Consider the following 22,917-nt stretch of genomic DNA (forward strand, 5'->3'; position numbering starts at 1 on the left):
AGTTTTTTCAAAGACAAAGATCTTGTTTTGAAGGGGAGAGCTAATTAGCCCAAATATTGTTGTACAGTATTATGACAAAAATAATAAAATTGATTGATTTAACACGAGAAGGTGATCAAAAGACTTCCTTCAATCTATTAGAGCCACATGCACATCCTTATAGCATGTGAAGAAATCCAAAGCTGAACAGGCCTGGTTACAGTTGCTAAGCTATGATTGGACAATCACCGATGAGGGTGGGGTTTAGTCAATAGTTATTAATTCTTGTCAGTCACACTCACACACACACACTGAGTATCTTCATCCTGAGCCCATTCCAGCGGCACCCAGGGAGAAACACTGGAGAGACTGATGAAAGTGAAATGACTGATGAGGAGTTTTAAAGGGTGATAAAATGAAGGTTTAAAGAAGACAGAGAGAGATGTAGTAAGAAGGGCTGTTCATCAGGGGATAATAAAAGGCAGAGCCGGGGGCAGGACTTGTCTGAAGTGTTGAAGAAAATGGTGTCAACTCAATATACACAGACACACACACAATTTCTGATCCCTTCACTATTTAGGGAGTCCTCTTTTCTTCTCTGTAGCATTAATGAGCATTTCACTTTCTCTCTACTTTTCTCTCTGGTGCTTCTTTTTCCTTCACTCAGCTTTTTCCTCTCGTCTGCTCTTTATCCTCTTCTCTCCATCTCCACCTGCAACTTTTCTTCTTTGTCTCCTGACACTGATCTCTATTCTCCCTTCTGGTTCTCTATCACGCAAGATTAAGTTTTGTATCTGACCTTGTAGCGTTTTGTATTTTTTGTAACTTTTCCACTGTGTGCCATTGCTTTGTTTGTTGCTATGTTTGGGTGTTTGTTCGCAAAATCTCATGTATTCAGGCCTCCTGGTTCACCAAACCACCTGGTAAAAGAAGCCTCATGCAACTAATGCCCATATTCTGTTAGTGACCCAACAAGAAAACTAACCTTTTCATTACATTCGCAAAAAGTCAAACAAAAGAGTGAAACAAAGTGTAAAAGATAAAAATACAAAGCAATTAGAAGAAACACAGAGAGGATAATAACAAACCCTCTGTGATATTTTTATGAGCAGATTTAAAAAATGGATGTGGATTTAATAAACATGTATTATGGCAACTTTCTAAGTAAACTTTTCAAGTAAATGTTACTCAAACTCAAAACTCGAATTGTCCATTTGATGGGGACAATTTTCAACGATGAATTACACATTTGGTATTCTGAGAGAGATATACAACAGCGGTGTGCCGTCAGAACAAGCCAGGTAGTGAGGCTGTATGTAGGCCAGAGCCTCCTCCCTCTGATGCGTACATGTTGTAGGAGAATAACTGTAGAAACACTTCAAAGTGAGATGAGAGGAAGTAAGACATTAATATTCCAACGTTACTTAATTCCATTTTTGAATACTACTGCCATGTAAACATCATTTTCAAATTTTTTGTAAGACTGAATAAGGTCAAACACAGAATAAGGACTAATTGAAGTCAGACGTGTGGGGTATTCTAATCAAATTATTATGTCTTCTTTGAGTTTTCACAGCATTTTGTAACATCGACATACAGCAGTTACCAACTGTTCTATTCCATAATATTAGCAACTCACGTAAACATAATAATCGTCAATGTGTGGAAGTCACTGCAGGCCACTGATAGACACAAGACTGTGTGTGCGATCGTCTCCAAATAAACAGAAATGTGAATGTTCATAATGAAAGATGATGTCATCAGTGCAACAGTGGGGTTTATCAGTGCATTTGAAATAGCTGGTGCATCACCAGCCTAATTCTTAAGACATTCAAAGTAACATCCTAAATTAATTCTTAAACTCCAAAGCAACTAGAAAAGAGGAATAAGACGACGTGTAATGTGCTCTCATCCCTTGGAATTAGTTAAAAAGGATAAAAGCTGAATATTAAATAGATAATTGCTTCTGGTGGAACCCTGCTTCACACACACCCAGATGTAAGAAATGAAAGGAATTTTTTAAGCTTAATGTACTCCACAAACCTGCTAAAGAAAAGCTAGAAAATATGACTGTGCATTTAAGAAGGTATGGGATGAAAGAAGGATCTATGTGTGTGTGTGTGTGTGTGTCCCTCGTATCATTGGTCCAAGGCTTGGTGCAAGTCTGTGTATGTTTTTTACAGTATGACTCATAGCTACACACAAGTATTTTAGGATAGTGTATTGTACTGTAGCAGCAGGAAGCAGTTTCTCTCTCTCTCTCTCTCTGAATATGCATTGAGGATGCAGATGTGAAAGACATACATAGCCACAGGGCTGTGTGTTTGAGTGGCTAGCAGTACCCTGGCTAATTGCTGTGTGTTTTCTGGAGCTGAGCAGCTTGTTTTCAGTTTCATATTTATATACGCTGCTGACATTTTGTGTTATGGCCAGTGGGATTCATAAACCTCAACAAAAACTCCTGCACCTCCTGGGGGTGCTGATGACATTTCTAACAAACAACAGAAACCAAAATGAAAGAAAACAAAAAAGGGCGCAACACACACATAGAAAACACAGATCATGATGTCCAGAAACATTTTGGTGATAAGAGCCTACACTGGTGTTGATGGGCTGTACAAAAAAACCAAAACACACATGATCTCTGCAGCAGAATTGATATGTTGAGAATCTCCTGCTACGCTGTTCATGTGTGAAGGACAAAGTCCAGACAGAGACCGGATCCAATTATCTGGACTTCCTCCAGGAGTCATGTCTGAAAACAGCTTGTGAGTGGAAGCTCTAAAGATGCTGGATCTTCTTTATGAAGCTTTTCTGCAGGTTTCAACAAGTTCAATTTCAGATTTTAATGAATTAATTTTAAGACCTATGTCAAGGAATATCAGAGTCCCAAAATGATCTACACTTCACCATAATCAAAGATAAGGTGAAGTAACTAAAGTAGGAATCCATTGTTATTCCCAAAGCCAAGCCAAGTGTACTAAGATAAATCCTGACCGGATGGTTACAATTTAATCAGTTATCAGTTCCACGTTGGTCTTGTCTATAGTTTTTTTTCAACATCATTGATAACTATGACACATGGAGACATTAGAAAATACACATGCTGCCAAAACATTTCTCTTAATATTTAATTGTGATGGAAGTAGAGCTAAATAAATGTTAACCTAATGAAGACCTATCTAAAAATATGTAAGTTTATGTTTATTTGGCAGGTAATGTTTAAGTATTTTAGAGCTCTTAAGGAATAAAATTCCGATAATACTTTTTTTTTTTTAACTTATAAGACCCTGTGGAAACCCTGTTATGGAAACAATACCATCCTTCTGTTAGACCCTTTCTGCATGGTTGAAGCACTGAGCTCTCAAGCTCCAGGTGCAGACTTTGTGCAGCAGGCTTTTTGTTATAAAGGTTGTGTTGAGCCCAAGCTGTGATAACTCTTATGGCATCATTAGGCATTCTTCGCTCAGACCTCACAAATCCCCCCCTAGAGCCACAGAAGACATTATATTACAGACACTATTGTCACAGGATGAGACAATAGTGCACCCCATAACTAGACGTTTCTCATTTAAGTAATGTTAAAACACAGTGTTACACAGAGCAATGCTGGCACTGAATATGTGTGAAGCAAATAGACAGTGATTAAACCTCAGTGTGAAATTTCAGCCCTGATTTGTTAAAAACAAACAAATTATAGGCAGGTTTTGAGGTCAGGGTTACAATCTTTGTAAAACTTTGAGAAAATGTAAACAGGCTTTGTGCTACATTACCATTTATGACCTAGAAATGAATCCAGTAACATTCCGCCACTTTACTGGCTCACACTCCCACACATAGATTGAGACTCACCAGCCAGCGTGCCGACTGCTGATCCCAGCAGAGCATGGGCGGCCAGCAGCGGAGAGTAGAGCACAACGGCTCCCAGGATGAGAAGGGAGGGTCCCATCGCATCACAGGCAAAGATCTGACCAACACCAAGAGGGATGCCACTTATCACCTGCATGGTCAAAAGAAAGGAGTTAAAAGATGGAGGAGGATTTGTTTACACTGTTATGAGGAGTATTGATACAAGGATATTTTTCTTATTTTAGGGCTCAACCAAGCACATGCAGAATGGGATCGAACTGCCCTCTGGTTAGTGGACGACCCTCTCTACCTACTGGGCCACAGCAATCCCAAAAATTATATAGAGTATGCAACAAAAATATGCATGCACGTGTACAAGTGCGCATCTGTGGAGTAGTTGCTGTGGTGGTGCAGACAGAGCCCAATCCTCGGCAGAGAGAAATCTGAAGACATTAAATATAAATAGGACTGACGTCATCATCATCTCTAGAGAGAACCATAGGAAAGACGAGAGGAGGAGAAAGGAGAGGAGGAAATGAAGGTGGGTGGAGGAAAAGGATGAAGGAGGGCGATAGAAAAGAGAAATGGGATTTAAGATGGGAAAAATAAAGACTCAAAATAACAAATATAGTATAAAATACAGAAGTGAACAATGGGGAGAGATTGTTTCACAAGTACTAAGAAAAAAATCTATAATGCCCTAGAAAATATGGTTATATGGTTGTGTATTGTAAATTGAACTATGAGGAAGGAGAAGAATGAAATAAAAAAGACAGATGATGGAAGATGGAGAAAGGAGATTAGCATATAGCAAAGAGAGAGGGAAATCTGGGAGATAAAACAGGAGGATTTAGAGGTTTTAAATAGCCAAAGTCACAACTGAGAGTAAATTTATAACTTGACAGAAACCTCATTTACAAAGCGGGAGACCGACAGATAGAGGGAAACAGGAAGGGGAATGTGAGGAATATTAAAAAGAAAGAAGAAAACAAAACTCTGAAATTAATCTATGTAAAATGTACACTTCGTTTTCAAGCTTTAAGGTAAAATGCACACTCATTGACCATATTCTAATGTAGAAATACATTTATTTGCAGAGGTATGTGCTGTGATGTGCTACTCTGCTCATATTTACATTTGAACGATAGGTCATGCTGCTCCTGCTGCCCTCTCTACACATGTTACCCCCCCGAGCTAATGCATAATGGTACATATGATAAAGATAAAACAAAAAACATGGATCTATGAGTTGTGTATAATATACACTGCCACACTTTGGCCCTATTCCTGTTCCATTTTGTTATGGAAATTTTACATTGGTGTACGTTTAATTGCATGAGCAGACGTGTATGTGGATGACTGACCAAATGGTTGACCAAATTGTTAATCTAAAAAGGGTAACCTTAAGGTTTACAATGGTGGCTTAAGAGACTTGAGTTTTATGGCCTCGAGAAACCACAACTTTATGGTATCTTCTGGTATCTCTGATTGGGATCAAACAACTGGGATCTCACGGGGGAGGTCATCCACAGAACATGTAAACAAATGGACAGGATGTCTCCTCCACTGAGTGAAACTACAAGAGGGTAATAAAAACCGTTGCATGCATAGTGGGAGGGGGCTGAGAGCTATAAGAACACTGATTCTCCTATGTTCTTTGCTCATTTGTGCATGTCATCCAGGTGATGTGTACTGATGAGTCCATCTGCAGATGCTGAATTAAACTTTGAGAAAGAAGTGTTTGACTTTGTGCTTGTTTCACAGAAATTGCAACCACATTTTTTTTCCTTTTTTTTGTTATGAGCCAGTGCCTTGAATGCTATTAACAGCTCAAATTCTGCGGGCGCCCCTGCAAAAAGGTGGAAAAAATAAGCATACACACAGAATCAATCCCTGTTGCACACGTCACTATGGAATACAATCCTGGTGGTGTCCCTGCATCAGACAGTGTGGTTTTGATCCATATAATCAGTAGACACTATCAGTTGTCAATACATAAACACTAATGCAAACAGGAAATCTTTCTGTAAACTTACATATGGGAGACAAAGATTTTTCTGATTCAAATCACATACTGTAACTCGTTCTGCCTGTTTCCAAACAAAAGAAGGAAAAATAAAAGTCTGTCCCTGTGAAAACACTGAAATGGCGGCTCACAGAGATCAAAAGCCAACTGCAGCGGGTGGTGGGAGTCTGGATTCATGAGAAGCAGCTCAAGGCAAGAGCATTTCACAAGTCACGACTTTTTTTTCAAGGCGCACTCTGCAACAGCTCGCATCACAATCATCTAGACTTTTAGTAGCATGTGAAAATAGGCCCCAAGGTGTTTTTTATCCCCTTGTTTCAGCTGCCTATAAAAAAGATTCCAATTCACTTTATCCTTCCTGCTAATCTGACTGACACTCATGATGTTTAACGTCCATCACAGTCCTACAAAGTCTCAGTCCACAGGAAGTGAACCAAATATAATAAACACAGTATCTCAAATGCAATAGCTTCACCTCGTTTCAATCAACAGAAGGATTGTTAATTAAAACAGTTTGGGCTGATTATAATTTCATAACAGGAGCTCCAACAGTGACTGTTGCTAAGTAACTGGTGAGTCATAGCCGGCTGATCTTATGCATACTGTGCTCCTATCAGTTGCTTGTTCACTCGGGAGACTGGGCTGCAACATGGCTGAGTCTGGCCTTGCTCCAGCCTGCTTTTTGTCTGTATTCCTGCTTCCATATATCATCAGTGACTGATGAACCACAACTGCTGCTCTCTTCATGTGACACGACGGGTCGCCTCTGTATAAATATCACTGCAAATGTTCCTTTGACAGATGCCCTCCTGTTGGAATGCTGATGAAGAAAATATGCAGTGTGTTTTCCTTTTTTTTTTTGTCCTTTGTTGCAGTGACTTGTATCACATCTGATTTAAAATGTGAGCAATCTGCAAAACAATACTGATAGTTTGAATTCAGTTTAAAGCACCACATATAATGTGCATCATTGCTCACTGAAAATGTGAGCTACAGACTAACAAATCATGAATTCATAAAAATGATGTGCCCTTGGCTGCATGTTTCAGCTTCTTCATATTGGCTCCTGGAGTTCCCTGATCGTTCAGACTCATGGCACTATTAAACTGTCACTATGTGTGGAAGGTATACTGCATTTTAAGAGGCTAACAAATCTGGCTGGCCTTGATCTGCACTGAATCCTAACAACCCACAAGTATTATAACAAAGTTCTTAGTGCTCTGTTTCCATTTGTGCTATTACATCTTCTGTTTGATGGGAAAAGTTTAACTGCACTTTGAATCCAGGGGTAAATAGTGTCTAAAAGTTGAAACCTTACACTCCTGCAGTCTTTTGCATATTACATACATAACACTGGCATCTACACGATATCTGATGCTTGAGTATCACGCTTTTAACGACAGGCTAGCAGTTCACTTGCTGGAAAACCAAGGGGCACTAAAACTTCCTCGTTGTGTCCAACTGCAGCTCTGTTGCTAGGTGACAGGAGCAATGTCACAAATCTAGCAGCCTCCCATAGACACCCATTATAAAATCCAAAAATTGTGTGGAGAAATGTCCTGATGCTCTATATTGTCTTTTTATAACGCCCTTTGAAATATATTATATATTTAGCTTTTTCTGCAAGTTTTGGATTTCATAACTTTTTTCTTTTAAAATGTATTTTTGGTAAATATTTTTATATGCCTTAATTGATCTGGCAGCTTAAATGTAAAAAGCGGAGAGAGAGGTGAACAAATGCAGCAAAGGGCTGAAAAAAATGGAGCTGTTGTCGCTCAGCAAAGCATTTCAGTAACTCATCCTCCACAGATCAAAGTTAAGTTGCTCCCTTACCGCAACTACAATGACTTTGGTGCCATTTGGTTCCAGCACCCCTGGTGGCACAGCTGAGTGGTGTGGGAAATAGGGATTGTTTGGGCCCGTACAAAGGAGGTAGAGGATGATGATGATGTTGAATGGAAACACAGCGACAGGTAAGTCCCAGTGGACCAACAGTGAGGTGAGACCGCTGTACAGAAACACACTGAGGAAAGGGAAGAAGAAAAAAAGTGAGGGGAGACTGATCATGGTCTTGAAATAAAATTTTCTGAAAATATTTGCTTTTACATTAGCAATTGTTTCTTTTGGTTCCCTCAGAGGGAGGAGTGATTCTTATTATTCATATCATACCGCCCGTTCGATTTTTATAATGAAAATAGAAAAACTACACTGCTTCTTACACATACAATTTTTTACACAAAAAATATCAACGTATTTAACCTATTTTCACAGATGCTTTTGTTGTGAAAATGCTTAAGATGTTTGACATGTTATTTTCATCCCACTTCAATCATGATGGTAATCATTCCCTTTGTTAAACCATGCAGATTTTGCCTTGCTTGCCATTCTTCAGATCAGGGTAAAAAAAACATGGACACAGACAAATCTACGAACGCATTTGCAGATATGCCATGGCAGAGGTATAGCAGTTAAACGACAGCCATTTGCAAGACCCTCCTGAGTTATAACTGATGACTTTTCTTTACTTACGGCAAAACAGAAATTTTTCAGTCACAACTAAGCATGAGTTAAAGATTTATTGACACAGTCGTGGATTCTTTTACACATTCACATCCCAATTATACATACACAGATTGATATACAGTTACAAAACACTCCAAATACACACAAATGTTACTGCTACAATATTGGCCCCAGTTAACTATCCCACCAGGAGTGCACAGGACTTTGTGCGTGTGTGTGTGTGTGTGGTGTGTCTCACCAGGTCGCTGAACACAAGCAGACAGGCAGCAGAAGCCACCAGTACCAGTCTCCAGCCGAGCTAAACACTCCCATCAGCAGAGACACCAACATGCCATTGCAGCCATGGAGACCTCCTGACACTTCAGTTCTACACACACACACAACACAAACACACACACACGTCACAAATTCATCTTGCATTTAAAGACAAAAGAACCTAACATTATGTCTGTCCAGTAAAATTTTAAGAAGATGATCAAAACACACATTAGCAGAGCTTTTTAGAAGCCCTCTTAAAACCAATTGTTCACTTTTATCAAGAAAGGGCCATAGGGTCACATTAAATATATTCAACATAAAACATTAGTGGCCCCAGTACAGCTGCAGTTATTTTTGAAAGATTTAAAAAAGGTTGCAAATTAACATATGGTTATGTGTGCGGCATAAATATTGGGACAGGACCTGAAATAAGACTTGCTATTTGGTGGGTGTGGGTGAACACAGGGCTATCCATCATGGAGCTGTTATTCTTATGAATTTTAAGTAGAGGGCACAATTAACATTAGTCATAAATTATAGTCTTGTGTTACAGGGTTTGTGTGGTTGTCCATGTGCCTCCACCTGTCTTGTCCCATGATAACCGCTGTTAGTGTTGAGGCCAGTATACCCAGAGTTCCCAGCAGGCCCTGCCAGGGGGAGGCCCAATACAGTGCAGCCAGGATTAGAGCGCCACTCAGCGGGTTGTTGGCTAGAATCACTCTGGCCACCCCTCTCAGGCCCCACACGGCCAGCTGCAGCACAAATGACCTTTCTGAGGGCAGGAGGGACATATTTAGTTTTTTACCATTTTTTTATGTTAAAAGAAATTAAATGAAAGGCACAAAACTTGATTGTCAGTAATATTTACCTGATGCCAAACCAGGGTTTTGCAAAAGAAGAGGATGGAGTTTACTAATGATATTTTACATGCAACAGCATTCTGTTGGAGCTGTTCAATCATAATGGAGATCATCTATTCCTGTAAATATAACAGTTTGATGCATATTTTTGTTTTTTTTCCCAAAAAGTTCTGACATCAATCATATTATGGAAGGACTTAATGAATTATGCATTTCTGAACCACCTTTCGCTATTAAGGACATGCTATTCATTATGAAGATACATCATAATAAATATTTCAACAGCAAAACTTTCAGGATGCAGGAGGTTTTTTTTACCCTTCATGTTCTCATCCAAGTGCTCCATATCCCCAGTGCACAGCAGCAGAATGTCCAACACACGGCGGCTGAGGCTGGCACGTCTCCTGCTGGCCTCCTCTCCCACTGTTTTGGTTTGCATCCTCATCACAAGAGCCACTGCACCACACCGCCGTAAACGTTATACAAAGTGAAGTAATGCTGCAGAAACAAAGATTTTCTTCACTTTGTCGGCTCTTCATGTTCTCTTCACTCCCCTGAATGTTCTGCTCCCTTTTCTTTCTCCCCTTCCTTTTCATTCATCTCTTGTCCCCTTTCCCCCACTCCTCTCCTCCGCTGGTGAGGTTTAAGGGTGGTGATGTATTAACTGTTGAACCGGGCAACGTATTTTCATCAGGACTGGTCAGAAAGAGGCAGATTGGTGTATTCCTCCTCTGTTTCTTCATTTTGTGTTTTCTGTTAGTGCCACTGTGACTTCTCCTAACCAATGTTTTTCCATTTTAGTGTTTTGACCACTTTTTACTGCTGCAAGAGCACAGGTATAGGTCTTTCCTTTATTTGTTAAGCAATTAGCAGGTGTCATGTTATCTCAAGTTATTCCAAAGGGTGTAATATATAATCCATCTCTGCTGCTCTGAAAACATTGTCGACACAAATGATTCCATAGCTTCAGAGAACTACTTATTTTACGTTAAACTCTTTCTTTCTATTTAGTTTTTTTACTTGTGAGCATAGATAATCTGCAACTATAGCTCCAGTAGTCACCATTTTTATATTTTTGCAGTGACATCTACAACTCACTGAATTATCCATATAACATATAATATCACTTGCACTTGGAAAACAGAAGAATTAGGCTTTGGAGAAGTGTGCACATAAAAAGCTCAGTGCATTTCTCTAAATACATGTGTTTTTGTTGGGAGCACATGCATTAGCAGGCTCAATGTGCAGCAAGTGAAGTCAACAGTCGCATAACATCACAGGGAGTACATTTTTCTCTCTGAGTCAGTGCAGCAGGGGTTCAAAAGCCTTGTTTTTGCAGGTGGAAATTGCTCTGCCATTCAAGGACCCCCCCCCCTCACTTCCTCTGTCCCTCTCATGCTATTCATCTTTTATTTGCTTCAATAAACACATCCACCTCCCTCTGTCTGTCACTGCTCCTTGGCTGCTTCCATCAGTCACACTGTGTAAACTGGGCTGTGATTGGAAAAAGAGATGCAGGTAAACGTTGAACTGTTACTTTTTCATCTTTTGTTCATGCAAAACACAAAGACTCGTTCCTCATCTCGTCTTAATGTTCCATTCCAGGCTAATTCTTACGCAGGGTGAAGGTCAGTGGAAGCATAAATACGACACAATTAGAGGGTGGAACCATAGAGTGCAGTACACAGCATGTGTTACCTGTGTGTCACTGCATACTGACACCACTTATATAACTTTGCTCAGAGGGAAAATCCAGTTTTCACCACTGTCAGTTAAACTGTTTTGCATCAAGACTTGCACACTCGCAAGAAAAAACACATGTAGCTACATTCCCACAGGTTAAAATCTCAACATGCGAGCAGTATCAGTGCATCGCTCCCTCCTATGTTCTCTTTAGTGATACACTGGAGGAATTTAATAATGCATTTACCTGATTGTAAATAGCAATCTGCGAAATAGCACTACTACCGCATTTAAGTCCACTGAGAACAAAGCAACATAGATTAGAAGAATTTGCAAGTGTTATGTTATTAACCTCAGGCAGGCAAATCAAAAACAATGAAAACGAATGTAAACTAATGTGAGTGATTGAGGCAGTTCACAGAAACGCTGCAAAGCTACTAAAATATCCATTTACCCAAACTTCCTGAATAAAATCCAATCTCTAAAGCAAATGAAGTATGAGGCCGTGATCACATCACAAAACGACCTGCAGCAATTACAGCCCATCTGGACTCAACACCATGGTGCTCAGCTTCAGTGATTTCCCACAAGTCAACACTAAATGGCTAATCATTTAATAATACCTTGCATAGCTGTGTAAACGGTGAATAAGTAAAACTCCACAGAGGACAGTCGAGATGCGAGAGAGGGGCACCCATGAAACACACTGATAAGGCAGAATATGGGATTACTGCTTTATCTTCAAGGAGGAGAGTGTGAGCAATAATCTCCCCTTGTTTCCATAGTGATAGACATTTCTCTCATCGTTCTTTTTCTACCTCTTTTTCTGTCACTCTCTTTCCTCTCTCCCGGTGTGAAATACATGCTGGTAGTAGGAAATCTGTGACGTGCACACTCATATCACAAACATGGTACGTGATAATTGAGTCAGTTACCTCAGAGTCGAGGCCAGCAGCTGAAAAACTTGCAAAACACTGAAATATCAAAAGTCATGACTTAAACAGATTAAACTTTGCAGTTAAACAGACAGACTAGCATGTATAAACTGGCCATCAATCCTCAACCCAACACAAAAATGCACAGCAGCGGGTTTGGGTGTCTTAAGTCCATCATATTTTAGTATTATATATATGTATATATATATATATATAAATGTTCTACAGCACAGAGACAACCCCCTAGCTCATTATGCCAATACTTTCTGTCTGCACTATAGATCAGTCATACTCCACCTTCTTGACAATTTAACAAATTTTAGGAAAAGCTGACTCTGAAATGTGAAGATATTCACACAGTAGGAATCAAAACTATGGGTGATCAGTGAAAACATTTTAAATTAAAAAAAAAAACACACTTTCAGTTAAAAGAAACAGGTTCATGGTTATAAATCTCAACTTTTATCTTTGTTTGTTTTACAATCCTAATCCTGATCTAACAGACTATCTATAAATCTTCAACAAACGATAATCAATGACCATAAACTGTGTAAAAAGCTGGATGACGAGTCTTCACTTCTTCCCACTATCTAAATATCCCAGATATAAACACATACTTATGCATTTGAAACCAGACTCTGGACAGCTGCAATCACAGGATGGAGCCTTGGTAGCTAAAGTCCCTTAAATATACATGTTTGACCATCGTTAGTCAGTCTAAGCTATCAATTATGATATTTCACACCGTTTTCAAGGAATCAAATAACTAATTACAACCAAATTTAGCAGCACATACATCAGTGTGATAAGAACCTCAAATGACAAAGTATCTGTGAAAAAGTTTGACTTAGTTTGGTCCATGTCCCATCCACTAACAGGTAGGGTTTATGAACTATACAGCAGCCAGCCACTAGGGGATGATCAACACGCTCTGGCTTCTCTTTTAGGGACACAAGTGTTTTTCCCACTATTTTTATACATGGGGTTTCAAATCATCATTTTTGTGTCAAGCATAATCAAGAGCGCGCACACACACGCACACACACCTCTCTAAGTGTGAACATCATTGCAATGGGCTCTCTATCCTCACAGTCCATTAAGAAAAGCATTGGAGAGTAGAAAAAGAGGAGAGGAGGGAGGACGACTGATGGAAGGATCATCCATGCAGCTCCAGTGGAGAGCCCTCTGGGTGATGAGTGGTACTCAAGTCTCCTGTGTGACCTTCTCACCATTCCTTCAGAACACTTGCCTCCAGTTACCCTTCAATTTCCCACATACCTTGTCATTTCTCACATATACTGTACCTCTGCATGTCACTAGACTCTGCAGTTACAGGCAAGACAGCCAGAGGTGCTTTAAATTCTGCTGTGGCAGTATTGATTAGAAGCAGTGCAATACAGCACCTATGGACATGCAGGAAATGTTCAGCTCTGTTATTACTTGGGGCTCATTGTTCGGGAAAATCACTGGTATTAATCATTACAATGACTTTAGAGTTAAAGGCATCAATGTTTACATCATAAAAGCAGCTATGTCCCAAATATGGTCTCCCCTTTCTGTTTCTCCCACTTACATACATAGAAATCATCTCAATTTCATATTCAGAGTTAACTGCTTATCAATAATCAAGATAATTCCCTGCGTAGTGTTTGTTTAATCTTACAGTAGAAACCCAGAACAATCCACAGCCACAGTAAATGCAGTCTGCTTTGTACAATATGGGGAGGGATTTGAATGAAGCTGCTCTCTCGCTCTATACTTCTCCCTCCACAATTGTTTCCTTGTTTGGCTTGTACGGAATTGAGGACAAGCGAACCTAATCCAATCAAATGAATATACGACATGAGGGGGAAAGAGAACAGACAACATGGAGGTGGTGAGTGACTGCTGTGTGCTGGTGACTCACCACCTGAGACTATCGAGCTCCTCAGCAGGATGTGATGCAGCAGTTGGACAAAACTGCATGGATTAGCTGGGTGTTTTATATGGGCATGAACCATGTTTAACAATAATAATCATTCTCAATATGTACTGCTTTAAGTTATTAACGATGCCTAAAAAGGAGCTGTTACTTTACATGAATGTAGTTTCCAAATAGGAAAACTTGTATTCTATATTGTTTCCTTTCAACTTGTTTTATACTGCAGTGGAGGAATGGCCTTTTAAGATTAGAAAAGGATATAACGGCTGTATTTGACTTAATAGTATTCGAGTTGAAACCGTTTCTTCCCCAGAGTTAACATCAACTAAATGTTCCAAATCAACTCCCCAGATTAAATTCACAGCAGGCGAATTAAGGCAGATATACTTTTCACAAAAAATGTTTTACAAAGTCATACCCAATGAAGAGCTGACACTAACCCCAGCGATCAAGAGCTGCTCTTAAATATAATATTCATATAATTCTTCACCTGACTTCCTTGTTTGCTCCTGTATTCCCTGTCTCTGGGGTTTTGGCCCAGAACTACCTCTTCAAATCCAGGTTTTCCTCTGCCAAAACTGAAGAACAAGAAGTGGAGTTAGATGGATTAGTGGGGTCAAAGTAAGAGTCGGCAGTAAAACGTAAGTTGAGTTGTCCACAGAGAATTTGCTGTGAGGGTGTCGTTTTGTGCCTCAGCTGCTTGAGCTGAAACTGCATAATCTTGTTGACTTTGAATTTTATGCAAATGCAGGAGCAGCACAAACAGCACTGTGCAAGCAAACAGCCTTTTTAACACTAACTCAGCTGCAACAGTGTGCTTCAGCTGCTAATCCACTGACACCTGTGAGCTCTAGAGAGCCTTTTTAACTAAAGTGTTCTCTGATCCGACCTCCACGATGTTTGACCCCAAAGAAATCAGTCCGACAAAAAAATAACCAGGAGCAATGGCCCAGCTACATGCTGGGGTGTGTCAACACATATCTAAACTGGTACGAGCAAAAACCAAACATTATGCTATTATTAAAATGTGTATTACTGTTTGAACTGTAGACATTAAGTATTAACTGTTCAACATTGCACACACACGCAGAATGAGTGATCGGGAATACAGAATTAAACATGGTCAGAAAATGACTCGGACAAAGAAGTATAAGATAGTATCATTGTATCTCAACATGATTGCAATAATTGGTTACGTACTCTGTATCTTTATTAAGGTCATTCTGGACAACAGACATTGTGCATGTGCGTCTATGTGGTAACTTGGCATGCCGTGCAGGGGCAGGGCCTCAGTAAGTGAGACATGTTATAGATTCTAATGTCAGCCTCGTCTGTATTTCCCTCAACAGAGTCGAGCAGAGATTGTGAAAACAAAAGACTGAGGAGGGACAGAAGACAGAGAATTGAGTGGCAAACTATGAAGGACTGACTGGGGTCAGAGGTCAAGGGTGTGTGGGTGTGTGGGTGTGTGTGTGTGTGTGTGTGTGTGTGTGTGTGTGTGTGTGTGTGTGTGTGTGTGTGTGTGTGTGTGTGTGTGTGTGACTGACAACTCTCCACAGCAGGCTACTACAGACCACAAGTAATGTGGTAAGGGGAGCACAGTTGGTAATAATGGCTGCCTCTGAAAGATGATGTGGTGAAGCAGAGGAGAGGATGCGTTCTGAGAATTGCACAGAGAGGGGCTGAATGAAAGGGATAAATTAAAAACGAAGACACGTGGATGAGAAAGAGGAGGAGGGGGGGGGTGAGGATGGATGGAGGAAAAGCAGGAAGTGAGGGAGAGGTGGTATGAGGAGAGATCAAAAGGAAGTTGTTCACTGCCTTCATCTCTCACCTCGGGCTGTAAAACCAGCCACAGCAAATCACACCAGCCTCACACAGACGTGTTCAGATTGAGCTGCTGTTTTAATCCTCCTCTTCCTCTCCTCAGTCCATTAGCCATAAAGCTGCCCTCTGATGAGATACAAGACAATGAAGATGACAAATGTCTGTCTGAGTGGAAATTCAACCCCATCTGTATATCAACTATTTTAACCGAGAGCAGGGCCAACCAGGATGATGATACATATTTCTTCATCAGTTTTAAAAACGTATTGTGCCATATAATCAGATACAAAACAATACAATATCATTTCATATTATAAAATTATGATTTTTACAAAAAAAGTCTAAACTATGAGAATAAAGTGTTAATTTTAAACAACCAAACATAAAAAGTAAAACCTTTCACTGTATGAAGTCATGATCACCTCATAACTCACTGGAATTTAAGTAATCATGAGTGTTATGGAAGTTTTCTGGAGGCTGGTGAAAGGAGAACAGCAGCTGATGTCTTATGCAGAAGATTTTAATATAGACTTGATGCATCAAGGAGACCAGACAGTGGAACAATATACAAACGCTCAGAGTAACATGAGCAATTATCACCCCCAAGTCTGAAGATGTCTCCCACAGCATCCCCATATATCTTCCTCTACCTGCCTCACCCATTTCAACAGCACATCAATGAATGGCTAGAATTGCTGTTACCCTCTATGTTACATGTAGGTGTTCACATCCTATTGAATACTGGTTTAATACGTAAAAGAGTTGAAGTTGGTGCCTCTCTGTCTGGGGCATCTGAGTTAGATATTAAAGTCGCCAAGTGTCGACACTACAATGCACTGTTGGTCCTTTATCTATAACCTGACCTTGTGTACTGCTTAGAGAAAGAAGGGAGTATCTGTGGAATTAGCCAGGCACTCTTCTTAGTGGTGTACATGTATAATGTAATATACATTATATATACATAATACAGAAAATGGTGGCATGTACAGTAATGTGTGAGGATATACAAAAATTCCTCAAAAATGTGCAGATCCGAAACCTGAGCTGATGCTGTATTGATTAGATAGATGACATGTAAATATTCTGTAACGAGAGTTCTGCTCGACTGCAGCTTAAATATTGTGGATAAATCGGCATCAGCATCTTCACAATCTAACACAAATATGTGACTTTTCTTTTGCATTTCTATTTTATAAAACTTTCTTTCACCACCCTTAAGGCCAAACTTCTTATTTGCAGTGGAATAACTTAAATTAAAGCCAAATCAATCCTGCAGGTGCATTTATCTGCACGCAATCCTGCAAAATGTTTGGTGATATTACACCTGCAGATGACTTTAAAGAAAGATGACATATTTAAAAAGCCATTATCTAGAGGTCATGAATATGACTCATGTGATAAGATGACTTACAAGAAAAAGAGCTTCGGATTAAATGTGAAGAAACACTATGGTTCAGATAAAAATGTTAGTGGTTGATGTAGGAATGACCCACAGATGGTAAATTAGTCAGCTTTCTAACTTGGATTTGATAAACCTGCTTCTCAATAGCAAATACTTATACATTTGTCATAATTCATTTTCCTGCAATGTGATTATTGTCATGCTAAATAACAAGTCGCAGCATTTAAACCTGCATCAACCCAGCAGATGCTCCATATGTCCCATGTTGCAGCTGGTGAATGTGCAGCCTTTTAATGGTAATGTGTTTATTCTGAAGGTTATTTTGCCATCTGAGCGTTTGCCGTTATCAGATTGAGATGTGATAGTGAAATTACACCTCCTCTTTATCTCTCTGAGACACAAGCAGAAAAAATAAGTGAGCCCAAGATTCAGTTCACTATCATTATTGGCTGTTGTGTAGTTTAATCCCACCACTTTTATTTCACCTATTTTTTGAAATGTACATCTCACCTATTGTACAAATATTTTTCATTTTATGTCAGACATCAACACCAACTCTATATTGTTAGAAACAAGGGATGGGTCGTCAGCGCTGGGAATTGCCACTGAAAACAAGAACTTATCAGTGCAGACATGCTAACCCTCTTCCTTTCATGCCCATTATCTCAAGCTGCCTCCTTTCCCTTTCCTCTGCCTTCTTCTCCAGGCTGACAGAGCGAGACCACTCAGGCTGGTCAAGCTATCCACCCCCCCATTCTCTTCTTCCCACCACTGTTTCTCTGCTCCATCAATCTTCTGCTTCATGCACGACACTCGTCCTGCTTCTCTTCCAACTTCTCCCCCTTCCCTTTGTTATCCTCTCCCTTGGTAGCTCAGGCTCCCCACCGCCCTCCTAACTCAGAGCCACTACAGCGCTCTGTTGCCATGACAGCAAAGGTGATGTCGAAGCAAGAGATCAGCAAACCTGTTTTTCACCTCTTGTTTGTGCGCGTAAGCCGAAATAACAAGCACACATACAGTCCTCAGGTGGCTGAAGGATCTTGTTTGACTCGTTAGACGTCCATCTCAATGATAGACACCTCTTGTCTTCATACCGTTGCTATGGTAACTCATATGGATCCTTTACTTGATCTGTCATTGGTTGCAATGCTGCAGATGGTGTATATGAGGGGTGGAATATACAATTTTAACATTTGCCATTACAGGCAGAAAAGCTATTGGATGGATGATATGTCGACAGTGCTACACAGCAGCTCAACATGACACTGGTTAACCCAAAAACTAAAAGACCAGCCTTAAAAGACTAAAAGACATGAGACTTACTGAAAAATGATGTGTGAGTCCATGGTTGAGTCCAGTGGTTGTGGTTGGTCCAGACAAGTCTGCAATAACAGATGGTAGAGACATGTTAGACAGCATAGACTACAGCTTTAACTTAAAAAGTGACAATGTTGAATGTTATGGATATGAACAAAACCAAATTATGATTGCATAATTGTGTATGCTGCTGAACAAATAAATGTTCAACTTTTGTCACAAAGGTTTAGATTTCTAATAGCAAATGCTGCAATAGGTGTCCACTTGAAGTGGCTGCTCGTTTGTTTACATTTGTACAGCGGTTCAAATTAACAACACCCCAGACCTTTTCCTGAAGCCTTTTCTGACATGAACTTCAGAAATGTCCAGAACATTTGTAGACCTTTCCAAAGTTTACCTATAACATATGAAGAATTCTTAATATATTTTCTTGCTGTATTCACACGAGGGGCTAATTTGGGCATTTTCCGCACATTTTACTAGCAGTTCTAGCAGGAAAAGTTTTGGTAAACGTTTGAAGCAACTGGATCAGATGCTTACATTCTCACATATAGCCCCTCTGGAAAATTTCAGCTAGACATACATTATCTATCTAAGGTGAAGATGATTCAAGAATATGTGAGGTTGTGTAGAAGGTGTGGCCAACATTGGGGCGCTGACTTGGCCAGAATGTGCAGATTTTCATTTCAACCAAACAAAGGCAGTGGTTCCTCCTTGCAGGGCAATTAATCAGTGAGACCGCGTGCAGAAAGCCTGCAGACCTTCAGCCTTGCACAATGGCTGCCTATTCCAGATTAATGGTATATTCTAATGAGGCACTTCCATTGAGGGGTTATCTCACTGACAAATTAAATGTTGTGCAGTGAGGTTCTGTTTGCAACATGTTCCGGTCTCATAACTTAAATAGTGAATAAAACTCCCCAAAGCCACATTTTGCTCTCATTAACCACTGCACTGCAAGCCTCTCTCTCTAATGGATTCAACCCTGAACTAATGTTTTTCTCTGTGCTCTCACAACCTGACTAATAGGCAGGTTTCAGTACCCATTTAAATGAAGTAATTAGTTTGTGTGTTTTCTGTGTGACGGATGTTTATTGCTATTGTCATTTTAAAGTTTCATCATTTAAAGTTCAGAGTTGTTTGGAACATGCACTGAATTTGTTTTGAAATGGTATCGATCAGTCACACAATAGCTGTATTCAGACTGACCTCCGTAGAATTAGGTCTGGACATTCTCCGTGGTTTGTCTTTCACACATTAACAAAGCAGCAGGAGATTCTCTGATTCTGTTCTCACATCGACTACTCTGAAATTTGTGGGGACTTTATACTAGGGGGCCAGATGGAGAAAGTCCACAGAAACTCTGGAGGCTCTCACTCTGACATTTGCATTTACAAACTTGTCTAATTGTCTCCGAGTGAAGGTCATTGCCACAATGACTCATCCCCTCCATCCCACAGTGCACTGGGGACAGATCTCTCCACAGACAGATGGTTTAAACAGGAGATAAATGAACACAGTAATCAGGGGTGATGAGGTGTGATCCCATCCAGGGAAATACAATAATGGGCATTATATAGAAGAAAACAGTATTGGTGGTTTGCAATTTTAACTCACAAGTGGATATCAACTTTTTTTTTGCTGTCATTTCTTTATCAATAAATGTCAAATACCAGGTGGCTGTTTGCAAACCCACATACATTAGCTATTCGCTGACTCATCTCACCGAGCCCTACACTAACTTTTCCCTCGCTCATCTTTCTCTATTCAGTCCCCTCTCAATCATCTATTTCATATCTCAGCATGGCACTATGTGTCATTCCTCTCAACCACCTCCCTCCACTCCTATCAGTCTGTCTGACACTTGTCTCACCTCCTCCCTCCAGCCATCTATCGACTTCCCCCTCACCTCCTCCCCTGTCTCACTATTAAAACTTTCCCCTCCTTTCTCATTCCCTCTGCACACGACTATTGTGCTTCAAGCTTCAGGTGTGATTAGTAAAATATAATATGCTACAGCTCAGACAGACCTGGGGCTGCAAGTTCATTAGAAAAGAGTAAGACCCAATTGTCGCCTGATATAAGTGCACATGTAACTGAGCCGTCCAAAGCATGTTAAAGATTAAACTGAAAAGTGAGAGGTGCTGCAAATCCATATATCTGAAAATGCTGCTATAATGATGCAAGCTGGTAAACACTGACAACTGAAATGACAAAAACAATGAACTTTTCAAAGTATGAAACATTAGCAATCAAACTTTATAAAACACCTTTCAAACTAATCAGATGTTATTCAAAGTGCTTTAAGGGTGACTGAATAAACGTAAGATTCATTATGTTACCTTAAAGTTTTGTAGTTATATTAAAATACATTTAAACATTCAGATTCAGAGACTAATGCACACCAGGACTATTAATAAGAGAAAACTATGTAAGAAAGTCAAGAAAAAGTAAAAATAATGACAGAAACATGCATATAAACATTAAAACCATATAAAACACAATGAGAGAAAGAATAACCAGGTGGATTTTAATACAAGACATAACGTTTTCAGCACCGACATGAATTTTAGTAGTAGTAGTCTAATTAAATTATTTTTAACTTAAAACTGGCCTGCTACGTTAACTATGCTAGCAGGCTAGCACAATAGGCTGTTTGCTAACTTTACAATGCACAAGATCTACAAACTCTGAATGTCTTCGCTTGAGTCATTATTGGTGATGGTAGCTTTACACTTCATGTCCCTGCGACTCTTCTCTTTGACTGCCATAGACCAACAGCGCTACAAATATTCCCTGGCAAATGATTAGCTATTTGCTAAACCAGCCAGTAGCTTAGCGTTAGAGGTTTTATGAAAAGCTGGAGCCACTTACCTCAGCGGAATGTTCACCGACTTTAGATCAAACTCCTGGGATCAGGGTGCGCCTCGTTTCCACGTGGTTAAGTCCCGCTAACACAACTGCTAGCTAGCTGCTCCAGAAACTAAACATTTCACAAGCTAGCAGGCGGCTAACAAAGGAAATATAACAGCGCAATGACGGATGGGAAGTATGAGGCTGAGGGCATTTCAACAACTCCCGTATTCAAATTAGAAAAGACAAACTATAAGAATAAAATCTGTGAATCAGTAAATTCTGAGGTCATGAAGAGGGGATCCTCTGTGGGCACTTCCTGTTAACATGACCCTGACCCCCCGCATGTAATTAACATTCAAGCGTCTTCCTCTTTTATCATTTACAAGAATTAAAAACAACAACTGTGGAATTGCTCGTCATTATTAATGTGGCTTGGTTTAAAGAGCCCCTTTCACGATGTGAACCACTTCCTGATAGAAAGCCACGTGACAAACAGTCACGTGGCAGACATTGTCACATGGTTTATTTAAAGATACGTCTCTGTCCTGACAGTTCATTTGCAGTATATTTAATCAGAAGATCTAAACTAAGAACAAAGGCAGAAAACATGCAGGAAGAAACCTGAAGAGAAACACAGAGGAACAAGCTGAAAGAAAAACAGGCAATGAGGAGCAATCAGGAAGTGATCAAACACAGGTGAAACACTTGAGGGCCGGGACCCTTATATACAGTCTATGGCCGGGACTCAGACAAACACAGGGAGCAACACAATCGAAGACACACCAGGAAATAGATTTCAACGTAAAACAGGAACCTAAATAACAAGCAAATGAAAAAGGCCTGTGAATCAAAGACAAATCCAAAGTCAGTTCAGCTCATACAGTCTATGGTTCAGCTGCAGGAGCTGAGGGAAGGGTGGATGGGAGGGATGATGCACGTGGTCCAGGTGTATTTGACTGCTTCACAGGATGACAGCTCAGGTTTAAAATAGAAGCTGCTGACCTGGTGGGTCAAAACCACAGAGAAAGAACAGAGCAACAGAACCTCCTGCTTCTCCAGAGGCTCCACCAGCGAACACATGACGCAACTTGGTGTAAGACTGGAGGCTGGAGGAGAGCTGGAAAGTGGGGCGACAGAGGCTGGATGTAGAGAGAGTTAAGAAAAAGATGTTCTGGATGAATGAGAGAGAAAAAAGGGGGGAGTAAGCATGCTGAGCCAGCTGTCCCCCCCTCACTGAACCACTTAGCTGATATCAAATTCAGACACGGTGACATCATCCTGAGCACTTAGCCATTTAGCAGCCATTCCATCACCAGACTTGGAGAGGAGTCCGATGATGTCATGCCCAGGGGGCTGGAGGTGAGGACACGTGCCCAAGTCAATGCCCAGTGTTTACTGAGGTGTCTTAAAATAGGCTTCTACCTCAGACAGAGCAATCCTGGAAGTGATTTTCTGCAGAGTGAAGCTACTGCTGAGATCTT

At 40.2% G+C, this 22,917-nt stretch overlaps 1 protein-coding gene across 5 annotated transcripts in view; it reads right to left on the reverse strand.

The window, feature by feature from the left end:
• LOC109634895 (urea transporter 2) overlaps nucleotides 1–22,249 on the reverse strand; it is a 28,522-nt gene extending 6,273 nt beyond the window's left edge. The window contains exons 1-9 of one of the 5 annotated variants that reach the window (XM_069518746.1): nucleotides 21,455–22,249; nucleotides 18,587–18,645; nucleotides 15,869–15,987; nucleotides 14,525–14,612; nucleotides 9,814–9,951; nucleotides 9,218–9,407; nucleotides 8,616–8,744; nucleotides 7,688–7,877; nucleotides 3,832–3,979 (exon numbers count right to left, since the gene is read on the reverse strand). In XM_069518746.1, coding sequence (XP_069374847.1) covers nucleotides 3,832–3,979; nucleotides 7,688–7,877; nucleotides 8,616–8,744; nucleotides 9,218–9,407; nucleotides 9,814–9,940 — 784 coding nt within the window. In that variant the 5' untranslated portion in view covers nucleotides 9,941–9,951; nucleotides 14,525–14,612; nucleotides 15,869–15,987; nucleotides 18,587–18,645; nucleotides 21,455–22,249. Of the gene's footprint in view, nucleotides 1–3,831; nucleotides 3,980–7,687; nucleotides 7,878–8,615; nucleotides 8,745–9,217; nucleotides 9,408–9,813; nucleotides 9,994–14,524; nucleotides 14,613–15,868; nucleotides 15,988–18,586; nucleotides 18,646–21,454 lie in introns of all 5 variants that reach the window. The other 4 variants (XM_069518745.1, XM_069518744.1, XM_020095701.2 and 1 more) reach the window with 4 other exon arrangements.
• Between the last annotated feature and the right edge of the window lie 668 nt (nucleotides 22,250–22,917).

This window comes from Paralichthys olivaceus, chromosome 22 (genome assembly GCF_024713975.1).
Source record: "Paralichthys olivaceus isolate ysfri-2021 chromosome 22, ASM2471397v2, whole genome shotgun sequence".
Classification (NCBI taxonomy): Eukaryota; Metazoa; Chordata; class Actinopteri; order Pleuronectiformes; family Paralichthyidae; genus Paralichthys; species Paralichthys olivaceus.